At 45.5% G+C, this 16,436-nt stretch overlaps 1 protein-coding gene across 1 annotated transcript in view; it reads right to left on the bottom strand.

The window, feature by feature from the left end:
* CFAP61 (cilia and flagella associated protein 61) overlaps positions 1-16,436 on the bottom strand; it is a 90,048-nt gene that overhangs the window by 21,764 nt on the left and 51,848 nt on the right. The window contains exons 20-24 of the mRNA XM_036380220.1: positions 12,787-12,952; positions 10,825-10,981; positions 5,402-5,691; positions 1,270-1,597; positions 908-999 (exon numbers count right to left, since the gene is read on the bottom strand). Of these exons, the coding sequence (XP_036236113.1) occupies positions 908-999; positions 1,270-1,597; positions 5,402-5,691; positions 10,825-10,981; positions 12,787-12,952 (1,033 nt within the window). The remainder of the gene's footprint in view (positions 1-907; positions 1,000-1,269; positions 1,598-5,401; positions 5,692-10,824; positions 10,982-12,786; positions 12,953-16,436) is intronic.

Here is a 16,436-nt window from a genome sequence, read left to right on the forward strand (position 1 = left end):
CACAAAGTTTCTGGAGTGGCTTTAAAAATATCATCCCTTTCCAGGCAATCAGCAGGTAATCAGAGTGGCAGCAAAATAAGTCTAATCATATTCTAGCAATTTGGAGTAACAAAACCAATTCCTCTCTCTGATAGTCCTTTCTGCTCTCCACTACATGCTGCTCTGGATAGCTCATCCTGGATCTGAAAAGCAAGGTGAGCCATGCTTTGATTCCTCTCCCTAAACCTTTTCTTTTTAAAAAGCCCATTTGTTTCACTGCTGTTCACGTTTTAGAATAAGCACTGAAGTAGCTTTTTAAAAGCTGCTCTTTAAATCAACTGCAAAAATGGGCTTGATACAGAAATTCCCAAGGAAAAAGGTAGAATCTATGTGAAAGAGGATCTTGCCTAGGTGGAAAGTCCTCTCTGGCTTTAAAAGATATTAATCTAGTCCTTTTCTTGCCTCAAGTTCTCAGTAAGAGAATGTAGCCCAGCATGGGGAGTGCTTCCCTGGGCCCTGTTCCAAGACAACTCTCACAGCTGCAGGACTTGCTATTTTCTAGCAGCACAGAGCATCTCTTCCACAATACTTCCTGCTCTTCTAGAAATCAGCTGAACTTCCCTGCCAGAATGCTATCATCTGTATGCACTTGCAGCACCATACTGCAGGGAGCAATGAAGGCATGAAATGCTGCTAATACTCTCCTGTGTCCTCTGCATGGAAACCAGGCATCTTTGGAGAAAGTCAAATATCAGGAAGTGTGGAAAGGAACACCCAAGAGGTTGAGTTAGCTCTGTGACTGCTCCTGGTTTTCTCTCCAGCTGTACCTGGTGTGTACTGTGCCTCCAGAACCAGCTACCCTAAACAGGAACATTTTTCCAAACAAACAAGGAGCACAAAACAAGAAAAGTTCCATTATTTAACTTACACGATCACACGGGTCAAGTTCTACATCCAAGGGCACGGAGATTCCAGGCTTGGAAATGTGCAAGTAGTTATAACCCCCAGGAAGAATACCACCTGCCATAAATGAAAATAGGAGATTTATTATGTCATTAACAATGAAAAAAATAATGTATTTGTTTGTCCTCCTTCTTCCATTATCTTTTCCCAGTACATAAGGAACCTTGAGTGCTGTACTGCACTGGTTTAGATGGTTTTGAAATGTTTTGAAAAACCATCATTTCTAAATGAGATGGCACCTGAGGTGAGATAGACCTGCCTGCACTATAGAAGAGCAAAAATACCTGACAGGGGATGGAAGTGTGACAGAAATCCAGCAGGACATACCTTGAACTTTACACCTGCTGTATACGGGGATGAGTCTGTCTGAGCCTTCTGGTGGCTCAGAACTGGGCTGAGGGGTTGAATCAAAGAGACTCAGCATGGAAACAGCAAGCTCAAAGCCAATCTCCTTGGAGTTGAAGTTGCTGTGTGTTAATTCATCTCTATAGTATCTCCTGGAGAACTTTGTCAGAGGACCTGCAGCCCTGATGCTGGCATCATTGGTGTGGAACTTGGTATCAATCACAACTCTTCCATCAAAAACAAGACAAGCATCAGTGACAGCCTTAAAGATGTCATAATCCAGTGTCCTGTAGGCAAAGCTAAAAAATGCCTAAAAAGAGATGTAAATAAGTGAAGATAATTGTATATTACTTACTGGCTGATTTCATAAATTAAAACCCAGCCCTTATTCTGAATGTTATTTTACAAAACAAGAATGTGAAATACAGTGTGATTTTAGCCCCATTGTCACAGCAGAGAGATCCTTCTGATCCAGCACTTACAGTTACCAAAGTTAAGACTAAGACAGTAGAAAGGAGAATTACTAAACTAGACTCATCTGCTTCTGGTTATTAGATAAGTTTAAAAACTCCAACATTTGCCACATCAAACAGCCTAAATGGCTCTGCATATTTTCTGTGTTAGTCCAAGCATGGAACATAGATATGAACCTTTTGTGAAGTTTGTTTTCTTTCAAATGCTCAAGCCAACCTGAAACCCCCAGGAACAGAAAAGCACCAATGTATTTGGAATTTAGCAGGATAATTGTGCATTACAAGTGTTTTCCCAACTGTTGAGCCTGTTTACTAACAAACTGAGTTACTTTGGCTAACCAGCACGGGGACAGTCAATGAAATGGAAAGATCAGAAATTAAGCTTGTTCAGAGGGAAATGTCATCATCATTCCAGCTATAGCAGCAGAATTTCAGTCAGTGGAAGCTGCAGAGGCTAAGGATCCTAAATCCATAAATTCCTGCTCTAAGTCTCTAAGAAAAAAATCAAGTGATAATTCTCTCCTTTTGTTTTCTCATGGTGTGGGCACAGTCCCTCTCCTGGGGCACAAGGAAGCTGAGCTCCTCTCCCCCCACAGAAGCTGGGGCAGTGTGACCAGCACTGCAAAGCAGGTGGTGCTGGGAGCAGACAGCAGATGGGGGAGAAGCAACAACCATGAGCAGCATCCTCAAAGCTCTCTCTGGCAAAGGATAAACTGAGAGCTGGCAGAACATGATCCCCGAACAAATGTAAGTCAAGAGTGCCCACTGGCCACAGAGGGGTGAAAGGAATAAGAATGAATGACAAGGCTGAGAGATGTTATGAACACAACCACAGTCTGCAAAGGGCCCAGATGAAGACACTGTCCCACTGCTCCAAGGGTTTGTGAAGTCCCAGAGCCCTCACTCAGAGCTTTTCCCGTGTCAGTGAAACTTCCAGGAGTGAGTTTCAGTGCCCTCAGCTTTTAAAACCATCTGACAACAAGTTGCTGTCCCTCCAGCAAGAAATATTCCTTTACTGGCTGAGGAGAGGGTGGAAAGGGTCTCAGATGAGCACATTTTCCCCTGCTGCCTTCATTCTGAACAGCCCAAGACTTAATTGTGCCAGGCCAAAGGAGCATCTGTAATCTGTCCTTCCCTTAGCACCAGCTCAGGATAAATCTGTGACTGGGGTAAAGTTGTTACCCAGTTGTACCCCCTAAAATGCTTTCTTAGGGACTAAGGGCAAGTGTCAGATACTCGACTGCCTGAAAGAAAAGGCACAGGGAGCTGGAAATTTTAGCAGCACTGGCATAAGCAGAGATAAGCAGTGAAGGAGCCAGAGCCCCTGGGCTTGCTCTTAGATAAACTGAGTGATGAACTATGCACAGCTAAGGGAATTCTGACCATCTCAGGGAGCCAAAAATCAAGGAAGCTATGCCCATGAGGGCAAGAGGACCACACAGCCCCACATCCTGCTGGCTGACAGGCAGGACAGGGTCACTAGAGGGGAGGGCTGCAACCTCCAGGTGGGAGCCATCTGTCAGCCTGAGCAGGAGGTAGGGAAGAGGGAGGCTGCTGCTGTAGGGAAAGAAGAGATTTTCTCCTGTTGTTTTTATCCTGCAGGACTCAACAAATTAAGTCCCCAAGAACTGCCAATCAACAGTTGATACTGCTGAAATCCCAAAAGGCCCAGAGCTGCTGCAGAGATGATTCCTGCAGAGCCTGGTCTCTCGTGAATGCAGCTGCTTTCCTGGTGGAGCTGCTCTCCAGAGCCTGCTCCTCCTCTGAATCCAGCCTCCCACATGGCTGGAGGCAGACACAGGAGCCTTGCATGGCAGCTGAACTGGTTTTGGAGAATACAAAGCCCTTGACATCACAAGTAATTGCAGGTCTTTCATGTTAGAGGCTGTGAAAGAGAGACCTCCACAGGGAAGGACCGTGGATGGAGGAAGGAGGAGCATGGGGCACAAATGGGCAGGAGAAAGAAACCCCAAGGCAAGGGGCATCTGAAGGAACAGTGCAGGATATGCAGACAAGGTGCTGGGGAAAATGAGGGGGTGCTGAAGAGGAGCTGGTCAGTGGATACCAAGCTGCAAAAATAAGAACCACATTGAGATCTTTGTGGAAGGATAAAAATAGAGAGATTTCAAGGAAAAAGAAGAGCATGGGAGGAACATCACTACTGATATGGAGACCAAAGTCAGGAGACAGCTATGGATAGAAGTGCTGTGTGAGGTCTTCACCCCAACACAAAGGGCTTAAACATCCCTATGTGAAAAAAGAGAAGGGCTGCAGAGCAGGGGGGGGCAGCAGGGACCCCAACACCTGGGGAGCTCTCTGTGAGAGGCACAGGGCTCACCCTCTCCACAGTTAACCCCAACAGCTGCACAGAGGGGAGAGCAGAGGTCTTGGTGGCTCCCTATAGATACAGGTTTTTAACTGCCTCACTCCTGAGGATTAGCTCAATAAAGGAAAACAGAGCTATGCTGGCCCTTAGGAAAGGCTAGAACCTGCCCCCAGGCTCAGAGCAGAGCCACACCAACAGCTTCCATAAAATATTGGTACTGGAAGTGAAAAAAACTGATGTAGAGGGAAAGGAGCTTGCTTAAAATATATTTTCATTAAGTTACATACTATCCCAGTGTTTTTGGCTTCTACTATGACAATTAAATGCACATAACTATAGACTGGAGTAATTGCACATTTAAATAAGAAAAGGATTTCTAGAATTACTTTGAAAATGAATTAAGACTATTTGTCACTCAGCAGTCACAATTACTTGTGTGTCAGGTGACTTAAATAAATTTTAATCCAAATCAGTCAGAATATTGGTAATAGGTTTATTTGGATTTTTTAAAAAATAATCATTGAGACCAACAAGCGAACATTCAATCTCCTAGAAACAATGGGGAAATAGATAAATCTGTGAGGGAGCAGGTAAATGTTATGGCTAGATAAATGTCCAATATAGCTGGACAGGATGTGCCTGAGCTTGTCTGGCCCGTGCTGCTGAACCAAATAGTGGCAGCTGTGGTGTTTTACCCCAGAGACACTTTTGGCTGGCTGGATGCTGCAGCTGGGCACTTGGAGACAAGTCCAGGCATGCAGGAGCTCTGGTGGTGGTGGGATGGAGCCTCCTCCTTTAAGAGGGTCTGTTCCTCAGGTTTACCTCTGGCGGAGAAGCTTTAAGGGGATGGTGAAGGAAAGGAGTTGGTTCTGATGGAGGGTTTCAGCCCAGAGCTTTATTCTGGCCCACAGGCCACTGAATGCAACAACAGCTCCAACAGAACTCCCTAACCACGTGGTTGCTGTTCTTTTTAACCCTGGGGAGAGGGGAAGGGAAGGGGTAGGAATCCCACCAACCAGGTACAGGAGGGGAGGTCTCAAGGGACAAAGGACACCTGGATGGCCCAATGCCCCCCCCCAGGAGTAGAGGGCATCCTCTGAATCTGCCAATCACTCGAGGCCCTTCTGGAATTCTAGGACTGACAGACAGTGCTTGGCAGGGGTCAGGGAGGGGAAAGGAGAGGTGATTGACACATCTGGGAGGGAATCTTCAGGGGAGGGACCCAAGGTTCTGGGGTAAGCCCTGAAATCACAACTCAACAGCTTTTGTGTTGAAAGCCCAGCCTGAAGGGAAGGCGCGGGCAGCGCGTACTTACAGAGCACTGCAGGTGGAGGAGGCTAGAGGCAGTGGTGAAGGCAGCCCAGGTGATGAGGCCATTGTCACCGTGTCCCCACTGTGCCAGGACGCTGTCAGGGTGCACAGCCACACCTGCCCCTGCCAGGGCCTCACCCACTGCCCGTTCCAGGGCGGCCTCGGGCAGGCAGGGGCTGGCAGAGCCCAGCGGAGCCCGCACCAGATGGATGCGGGAACCATCAATCCCAAAGGATAAGAGGGCTCCTACCGTGGTGTACGTGTCAATTGTGTTCCCATAGACAATGATGTTCCCTAAGAGGGAAAAAAAAAGAGTGAAAAATTTCTAAGACATACAATGAAAACCTTATTAGTATAACTCAGATGATAATAATGTGGAATTGCACTCTTTGACCCTCTTGTTTCTCTGATGCTATGAAGCAAACAATGTTACCTAGCAACAGCAGCTAAGACAATTTAGTGAAGAATCTGTACAAAACATCCCACAAAGTAGGCAAGTACTTAACACAGAAATATGATATTCATCCTGATCCCATAATCTGAATTATTTTGATTAAAAAGCCTCTAGGGGCAAATAAATAATAAATAATAAATAACCATTTTTATTTTGTTCTCCCCCTCTCCCTAATTTTGCTCTTTCAAAGGACTGACAGAGGGGGGAGCGGTCAGAACCAAATTCAGTACAACATTCAGAAAACCCCACAAACCATGGAAAGGCCAAATTATAGAAAAAAAGCCCTTGTGCCACATGGAGGTCACCAGTGCTGCCACTCCCTTCTGCCAAAGCCTGATCTCCAGAGAATGGGGATGTACCTGTCCCTGGTGGTGAGGAGAGCTCAGCACAGCTCTGAAGGCAGCTGCACGTGGCACAATGCCCAGCCCAGAGCCAGTTCCATCCCTGCTCACTGCTGGGAGCTCAGCAAGCTGCAGGCAGCCATCCATCCGAGCAGCTGCCATGACAGCAGCATGTAGGAACTGCTGCTCCTTCTGCAGAGCATCAGCACCAGCACAGAAACAGCTCCTGAATCCAGCCCCATCCTCCTGCCCTGGGCAAAGGGAGCTCAGACCTGATCAATCCCTCCTGCCTGGCACTGCACAGCTGCAGGGCAGCGCCCTGCTCATTCTTGTCCTGAACTGCTGCCACTTTGAATGGTGCAGTCAGAGCTGAGCAGGAACATGAGGAGGGGAGGGTCTGTTCTGTGTGAGCACGATAGGGCTCTCTAGCCTAAGGGCAAAAGCCCTCCTGACAATAAGAGAGGCAGAGCTGGGAGGCAGCAGAGCAGCTGTGTGTTTTATCTCAGGATGGTTTCATATAAAACCCTGACATTCCTCTGAGCAAGACTGAGACGTGCTCCTCTCCCTTTCCTTCCCTCTGCCCTCTTCTTGGAACAGAAAGCATGTCACCCTGTTTTTTTAAGACTTTCTAAGCCTACTGATGTTGACATTCTTGTAGTGAACTTTCTCACACACTTTCTGTAAATAACTCATTGTTTTGCATTCCTTTATGGAGGAGGAGAGAGTTGATGGACTGTTGGTTTGACCAGTGTCATTGGAGAGGTGTCACTGTCACCCTCCAATCCGCTGTCAATTTTGGAAAACTATAAATGTTGGAGTCAGAAAATAAACTTCCCTTTTTTTCCTTCACCTTGAGAACAGTGGTGTGTGCTTGTGTTCTTTCATGTCCTATAGTGACAGAAGCATTTGTCTGTTGTGTGATCCACTAAGCCTTTAAGCAATCCAGGCAAAATGGAACTCCTCTCCTGGGGCTAAGGACCCTCATCTGAGGGTCAGAGCCCAGCCCTGCAAGCTCTCTGTGCACCACACACCCCACAGCCATGCCACACTCAGCTTGCCCTGCGCAAGTGGCAGGGTCTAGAGGGAGGCAGGAACACCTCCACCTGCCTGCCCACATCAGCTCCTGTGTTTCAGATGTGTCCTGTCAGTACAAGGATGCCCAAAAACCACTTTCCCAGTGCTTTCATGTTTCTCACCTGGGCAGTGCTGCAACCAACCCACGTTTGTCTCAGTGGTGGCATTTCCATCTCACCACAAGTGACAGCATCCCCAATGCCCTGAATTGTATTGTTTCATGGGCTAAGCTAATCTCACTGGACCATGTTTTACTACAATACTAATCTGAGCATGCACACAGCCCCAGCTCCCGAGAATATTAATGATAAAAATGTTAACAGATGTTCTACAATTCCCCTTTGACTACAAGGTTATTTCATCTGTCCCCATCAGTTTGGCTCCTTGTAGGTGCCAAAGAAACATCTCTCTTCATATCTGCCAGAGAAAAGACTTGCCCCATGAGGACACTGCACACCAGTGACAGAAAACATGTTTCTACTGTTCACAGCCATGACCCGAGGGACAGAACCATTTTACCTGCAAATGTACCAATTTGAAAACATAAGAAGAAAGAGATCTTACTACTTCCATAAATATCATATAGAATACAGGAATGCTCCAGTGTGTCCATCACTGGCCTGACTTCCCAAGCCACAAGAATCTATCCCATAGCTTGTGCCTGCCAGGACACCTGGCTGCAGCTACACTGGCCTCAGCAGAGTGCCAAAAGAGAAGACAGATGTAAGCCTAAGCCTGATTGCTTTTCCCTGCTACAGCAGGGTGTAATGCAAGAAGCAGCCCAGCAGAACCAGTGGGTAAAGACCAGCTTTGCTCTACTCATTTGTATTAACTCCATGTGCTGACAGTGCAGGCCAGGATGTGGTGTGCAGGTGCCAACAGCCTCGTGCTACATTTACATGTTTTCAACTTGCAGGGAGTGAAACATATGAGGAGTGAAGAGGATGCTGTGGCTGGAAAAGGAGGATGAGGAGGGCTTCCCTGAGGCACAGCCAAGAAAAGCTCCATTCTGACTGCAAGGTAAGGCTGGGTTGAGACTTTTCACCCTTGGGCAGCACAACCCCCTCAGAGAGAAGCTCAGTTCCTGCATTAGACACTGGCATTTGGGGATGGACAAGATCAGATGAGAGTCCTACATTTCTCAAGGAAAATTAAAATTCTGGTTTATATGGTAATATTAAATACAACTGCATTAGATCAGGGAAAGCAATGCTCCTTTATTGACCTCTTGTAAATCAACAATTTACTGCTTCTGCTTATTACAATATTAGTGGCTTTTTAGATGACAGTGCTAGTAGTCTAGGAACTGCAGATATTCATTATGGACTGAAATTATGTCCACTGAACAGAGAGCAGTTCCTCAGGATGCTTTTATTATTTAACTACATGAAAATGTATGTATCTGTGAGTAAACATAATAACCTTCTACAGAAAAAACAGCCATAAATAAAGATCATTACAGTAGTTTTATCGTTTATTACCTGAATGTCAGCGTCCTGCTGCAGAGCAGACTCATTAATTTTCCACAAGTAAGAAGCACAAGATTTCAGTGACCCTAATGTGACCTGAATCTTTGCAGTTTGCAAAAGCCAAAGGAGAAACCCAGTACGAGCTAAAGCATTGCTGCCTCCAGTCAGTGATTCATGCACTGGAATTTTAATGCAAGAGTATTCCTACAAACACACTTTTAATAAGGCAATAAACTATGCTTAGGTGAAGAGAAAAAAAAAGAATTGCTTCATTTTGGGCCATTAAAGCAGTTTTGTTCCTTACTTTACTTCCATCCTACTTTTATTTCCATGGAAAGTGCAGAGCTAATAGGAGATGACTTTCAATTAGTCCCAATTACAGCTGTAATAGGTTCCATGCATTAGGTGGCTGGGTTTCATCAGCAAGCCACAGTGGCAGCCATGGGGCTAGTGCTTGCCCTGCTCACAGGCCCTCTGCAGCAGAAAGCCCTCCCAGAGCCCTGGCACAAGTGTCAGGACGGAAGGAACAATGTTGGTAAGAAACACAGCTGGAAGAAGAAGAAGCAAGGTGAGGAATAAGAGAAACTGAGATCAGTGGAGGAAGACCTCTCCAGCTGGGCACTCTGCACAGCAGTAGAGAATGTGATGGGAAGAGCAAGGAGAGGGAATTGAAGCCAGAGCAGGGGGAAAGGGGAAGGTGTCACATCTCTCCTAGACCACATCTCCAAAAGTGCCTCCAGACCAACCTCATGCTGGTGTGAATTTACCTTCTCTACGCATGAGGCCAGGCCAGCGCCTCATTAAGGGATGCAGCTCCACCTTGCAGCCAAGGCCAGCAGCAAGAACAAAGTGGAGATGAACATCCCATGACTCCAGCACTGCTGCTGGAGCAGGTGCACTCATGCCAGGGCAGGTGAGACAATCTGATTGTGCCATTTGCTGCAGAGTGACTGATCCTCCTGGCACCTGCATCCAGCCAGCAGCTGCTCCCAGGCACGATCCTGCACAGGGGCACCAGAGCACATTCCAGGACTGGGCACGCATGAAGGACTAGCAGCAGCAAACAGGGAAAGCTAACACCCTCATCTGTCTGTGCTGCTGTAGCAGCTGGAGACCAGGTAAGGCTATGTGGGCAGGGCTGGCACCAGCTGGAGGACAGGTGGAGCTGGACTGCTCCAGAGAAGCTGGCCAAGGAACACTGCCATGTTTATGAACCCCTGTGCCCATCACAGCAAGACCTGGAGGACGATAAAGGAATTCCCAGTGCTTTTAGAACTTCCCTAAAGGACTGCCAAGCAGGTGTGAACCTTGCACCACACCAAAGCACTGCCAATTCTCATCACACTCCACAAACAAGGCAGGTAAAACACATCTTCAGGAAAGTCCTGCTCTTGCACCCTGCCAGCAGGAATTCCCCACAAGGATAGCTTTCCTGCTCTGAACTGTCCTGACTCAGAGCCAGCAGGAACTGACATTTCATGAACTCATTGACTCTTTGGTGTCTGTTTTTCTATTCAAAGCTGACTCAGAAACCTGGATGGTCTCAGGTATTTTCCACAGTGCACACACTAGTGAACATACAAACAGAGAACACATAACAAGGTTGAGGAAATACAGGGATGGTGCACATCAGCATAAATGTCTGATTTTAAGGGTTAAAAAGTAACAGGAACTTGCAGTTCTATGTGAAAATTTGTCACTGATGCAACTGAATACAATGCTGACAGACACTTCCTAATTTAGGCTTATTTTCTTTGTGTTATGCCACAAATCTAGATATTTTTCTATACAGTAGAAAACCACATCCACTAATTAAATTATTATTTCACTGGTGAATTATTGACTCTAGACAGATTTGCATTTGGGACTCATTTGGTTTTCTATAATAACTGCAGATAATTAATCTATCTCAAACCTTTCTTTCCCAGCTAAATATGCTGGGTATCAAAAATAACGAAAAATTCTAAATTAATCTGGAAAACAAAGCACAGCAGATGAAAGACTGTTAGAATTCATCAGGTACCAATTATGTCAGGGAATAAAGGAAGTAATAAGCCTAAGAAACATTTCTGTAGATGTGTGTGCTTACCTGTGGACCTGATGAGGTGTTCCTCCAGCCAGAGTGCTGCCTCCAAGCAGTCCTGGGCATCATTGAGAGTGAAGAGATTGGAAGGGACTTTCTCTGTGTATCTCTGTGGCCACTGACTTGTGATTTCACTGATATATTCTCCCATGGGAGCCAAGGCCTGGAGAAATGAGTCAGTGAGTGGATATGGCACAGAGTTGGAGATGTCAAAACACACTGACACCCTCACTTTGGCTACCTGAGGGCTCTGTTCTGGCACATCCCAACACTTTGTCACACTCAGCAGCAGCAAACGCACTCATGGGCTACAGGGAACATGGAGTGTACACGTGTGCATGTGGTCCCTGTTTCCTGTGGGATGTGGGTGATCACTTCAAACAGCCCTGTCAGTGCAAGTGCACATGGCAAACGCCAGGGACTGCACAGCAGAAATGTCCCAACACACAGAAGGCGATGTCAGCAGCTCTCTGAATGACACATCACTTTTAAAGGCTCTGCCTCCACCTTTTGTCAGCAAAAATCAACCTTCTACAATGACAGATTTTTGTCCCAGAGAAAGGGATCAAAACCTACTTGATAGCTCAAATGAAGATTCAGTAACATGGTCACTGTGTAATGCTGCTTTACAATAACAAACTCAGTTTGAGCTGTACAAAGCAAAAAGGCAATCTCATCTCTGACTTCTTCAGCACCACTGAGCCATGTCCTGAACCCTGTTCTCACTGCCAGCCAGATCAACTGAAATACTGCTGGGTCATATAAAACAGGCATGACACCAAAAGATCTTACTCAACAAGTACATCTCTAAATCATAACACAACATGTTACTAAGCATTAATTTGACTGCTTACCAAATAAGGAACAACTTACAAAAACGATGGACTAGAGCTCTGTGTAATAAAACAGAAGCCACTCATTTCTTCTTATCCTTTTGTATAGCTTGAAAGTGAGAATAGATGATAATGATGGAATTTCTCCTCAAAGGCAGATAAAACCTGCTTTTTCCCTTGCTATCTTTACCTTTCTCTCCACTGCAGGTACTTGCCATAAATTATATTGCAAGTCAGAGTTACCTCCAAACACCTTTTCCTAGGAGCACTTTTCCAGCCCACACTTCAGTTTTTGTTTCATCCCTGCTGAGCAGTGCCCATGGGCTGCTGTTTAAGTGTGCCTCTGCTGTGAGAAGGGATCACAGACCACACAGCCTGCTGCACACAGGCAGCCAGACACCACTGTGGGATGTGGTACAGCATGGCAGATATTGCTCATATCCATCTCCTGATTTTAAAGGCAAAATGCCTTGCTCACAACTTCTACCCCAAACCACCCAGGTAATGCAAAGCCCTGCAATAAAAGGGCTGTACCAAGCTGCCTGTTTGGTTATGGGGCCTGATGGCCTCATGGGGATACAGGAGGCAGAAGCCACCCTGCCCAGGGAGTCTGAGTGGAAGCTAACCCTGTGGGGCTGGAGTTCAAACTTGATTCCACATCTCCCATGCAGCTAAGGGTCTGCTTCAGTCTCACTGGAAACTCAGCTCTGTGCTACAGCACCAAGCAGCACCATGGGCATGCCTAGGCATGGTCATCACGTGAGATGAGTAATTAATTTGATAAGGAATTCTCTCCATTTCCAAAACTAGGTCAAATGGTGTTAGACCAGCTGGAGTTCAGTCTCCTGTGGCTGGGACCACATGTCAGTTGAGCCTGCTCCTCAGCAGGTTTAATGGTTATGGTGGCAAAAACACCAGCAGCTTTGCCTCCTGCCCAGCCCTGAGCAGTGAACTGTCCAACCCTCCTCTCCTCCAGCTTCAGAACCAGCACTGACACAGCCCTGCAACCTGCTGCACTACAGGGCTGCAAACTGCTGCTGCTACCCTTGCTAAGGCTGCTCTGCCTAATCCCAGGAACACCACTCAGTGTAGAAAAGCTGGGAATACTGTGCTGCACACTCTGCACACAGCTCACCTGGTAGCTCTGTCCCGTGCACAGAACCAGGTAGTCATAGGGCACTTTCTTCTCAGAAACGACGACGTATTTGGCACTGCGGTTTATGCTCGTCATTTTACCAACCACAACATTAACCCAGGAACAAAGTGACATCTGTGCATAATCTTCATCATTAAAACAGTGGCTGCAAAGAAAAAATATCTGTAAGTGACATTTCAGCAGCTGACAGCAGGCATTAATTAGACATCTGGTGAGCTCAGCCCAGGCCCCCAGTGGTTCTGCCTGCTCCCTTGCTGTGAGTTTACTGCAGCCTATGGCAAAAGATTAGGCATTAGGAAATACTCAGTTACAAATTGACAGCTTTCTGCTGAACCCAAACAAGGCCTTCCAGCACTGGGCCTTACAATCATGTCATTTAAGAACAAAATCAGAAATCTATGCTTTACTCTGCTTTTCCTTTGCAGGCTGATGTGAGGTAGAAGGTTTTAAACCAGCATAGAAAATAATTCAACAGTCCAACTCTTTCTCCAAGACAAGACTTCTTTATTCAGCTTTTCCTCAACTTTCCTTCCTTTGCTATTCAACTTCAACAGTCATAGCTAAGGTAAGACACAAATGCAGGGAATACACACTACCATTTTAGCATCTGTATCCCAAAGTATTAGTCCAGAAAGTTTAAAAATAAATAGAAAGCTAGAAAATGGTTGTCAGAGCTAGAAGTAAAAGGCAGAGATCTCAAGTCTCCTATTGGTTAGAAAAATCTCCTTTTCCAAAAGAACTTTTCTACAATGCAAGAATGACAAATACTGAAAGCACACTAAACTGGTCCTGAGTGATGCACTCCAGGATGTTCTGGGTGTGCATGGAGCACACATCACAAGCAAGGTGCTCTGACAGTGTGAATTCCATATCAGTACCCTAAAAATCATGTGTTGGCTTTGACAGTCTCAAGCAAGGTTTGCTTTTCTCATGTTTTAGGGGTGTTACAGCCTGTTCCAAGCAAAAACCATCGGATATCCCTATGTGTGGGAGAAGCATAAAAGATCTGGAAGTTGCTATTTAAAAAAGCCAATCTTAAAGCAAAACCCAAATGGAACAAAACCTCTTTTAATGCCTCAGCAATGAAAGTTACAATTATTTCCAAAGGCTTGGAGTGTGCCCCCACCAAGGATGTCCAGCCAAGAAAATACCAAGACACACTTACTACTGCATCTGTACCACCCTCTCTGCTCAGAGAGGGCAAAGACAAAGATTCCTGAAGATAAAATACTTCCACAGAGATGTGCAACAGACACCATAAAACATGAGGAGAACGTTCCCAACTAGGTCCATTGTGACCCCTGAATGCCACTGAGCCTGGCAATGGCCCACCATGGAAATGCACAAGAGGTTGCTGGCCACTCTGCAGATCCAGCTGGGCTCAACTCTATCCCTCCCCAATACTGATAACCTGCACCAGGCAAAGCCTGTTCAGTTAGATTCTTTCAGTGGAACTGGACAAACCCATTTATAGCTTTGTAGAGCAAGAAACCCACAGGATCTAGCAAAAAAGAATGCAACAGGTTTAAAACATGCAGAAAAAAGAATGGCTGGTGTCACACAGGTGTCTGGTTTGTAAGACCAGAGCAGCTCTGCAGGAAGAAACGCTGTGAACAAACTGTGTGAAAGAAGCTGAGCCTCACCCCTGCCAGGACTTCAGGAGGGGAATGGCCAGTACAGAGACCCTGGGCTTCACCCAGGTGTCAGCTCAAGTCACCACAGAAAACACATGGCCATTAAGAGGCCCAAAAACTTCACCTTCTATGTATAGAAAGTGATGAAAAATATTCCACTGTCTCCCACAGGCCTCAAAGTGATTGAACAGAAGGGGCTGGGCCTATGCTGAAGCATTTGATGCTTTCTGTGGCACCAGCAGCTGCAGCAGAGAGTGCAGGCAAAGACCAGCACTGACAGCTGCTGCTTTGCCATTAATACCAGGACACCCATCCCAACACAGAGCTCCTGGTTCCATGTTAATCATTGCTATTAAACTCCCAAAACTGACATTCAGGATGCCACAGGAACAAATACAGTTGATTTCACAACGTGGGGAATTCTAGGATTGAATTGCCAGGCTTTCTGTGATGCTCTGGGTCCTTTGTACTCAGAGATACCAGTGTGAAAAAAATAAGGGAAGAAAACCACTGACAATTCTGAACTGTAGTAATGCAGAAACCTGTAAATAAAATGGACATTAAGGACAAAGGAAGGTTTTCAAAAGCACCTCTATAATTGAGGTGCACAGCTTCCAGGAGACTAACACTCAAAAATCACAGGGATGCTTTTAGAAATCATACCCTGCAGAGTTCAATTTTCACTCTTAATCTACTTTCAGATTTTAACAGCTAAATCTGTTGAGGTGGCTCTGAACTGTAACTTTCTGTCAGGAAGGATGCTTTGTTAGTATAACTCTTTTCTACAGTGAACTTAGGAAAGAGACTGTGTGCATTTATGTGAGACTATAATTCCTTCATTTGCCAGATTTGCACTTGAACACACCCCTTTCTACAATGCAAAAAGTAATACAGGCAACTACTTTTATGAAATGTCTTGTCAGGGCAAAATGAGATCAGATGGTTTTAAACAGGTTCCCACTACATTATTTTCACATCTTTGTAGAGATTCAATTTGTAAGGTTCAGCAAGCAGACATGGAGCTGTTTTGTCACTTAAAGAGCCAGCCCTTTAGTACACTGCTGCTCATGGAGGAAAAGATTTGGTGAAATACAATGTAAAGTCTCCAAAGAGTCACAAGCCAAATCTAAATAACCTAGTATAAGTTCATTCCCAGCTACTCAGAATAACTGATCCATTTTAATTCTATGCTTCTCTATGTTCAAAACAATCATCTTCAAGTCCACAGTGATGATTTATCCAAAACAAAACCCAAAAATACTGTATTTAAATGAGAACTATGTACTGTGAATTTTAAAGATGTAAGATATTATCTGACTAAATGGAAGCTATTATATTTATTGGCAAACAAGGAAGCCTGAAAAGTGTTTGACAGTCCCTAGACAAGGCTCTTCCACCATTTCCCTTCTGCTGTACACAGCCTTGGTCTGGGACAGCTGAGAATGGGGACAGACTGCCACAGCCCAGGGACTGGCACTCACAGCCCACAAGCAGCAGAACTGATGCAGAACAGTTCTGCCAAACTGATCAACAGCAACAATTCCCCTCATATACAGTGAAATCCCCACCAGCATTGGTGGGCTCTGCATCCCACCACACACTGCCCAAAGTCAGTCCCTGTCACATTACCAACATTAATTCTTGTACATTCTTTGGTTCAGCATTACTTAGAACAAAACTCATGGAAGCTAAAAACCAAAGAATATTTACAAAGTAAGCAAACATCTTGTGTCATTTGTCTTCAGCCTGGAGATTTAAACAATCTAAAAAGCCTCAGAAAGCTGGGCCCACTGCCCAGGTATAACACAGTGGATTCCTGTTCTGAAGTTACTGCTTTGGCACTATTTCCCTATTCATAATTCTATCCAACTCCTCTTGTAGGTGAGTGCATGCTGGATAGACAGACTAGAGTATTTTGGGGCTCTCTACAGATGTATCTAAAATTTAGGACAAGTTCACAAGAATTACAGAGTGTTATGTTTTCTGCAGGAGCTA

The sequence above is a fragment of the Molothrus ater genome, chromosome 3, assembly GCF_012460135.2.
Source record: "Molothrus ater isolate BHLD 08-10-18 breed brown headed cowbird chromosome 3, BPBGC_Mater_1.1, whole genome shotgun sequence".
NCBI lineage: Eukaryota > Metazoa > Chordata > Aves > Passeriformes > Icteridae > Molothrus > Molothrus ater.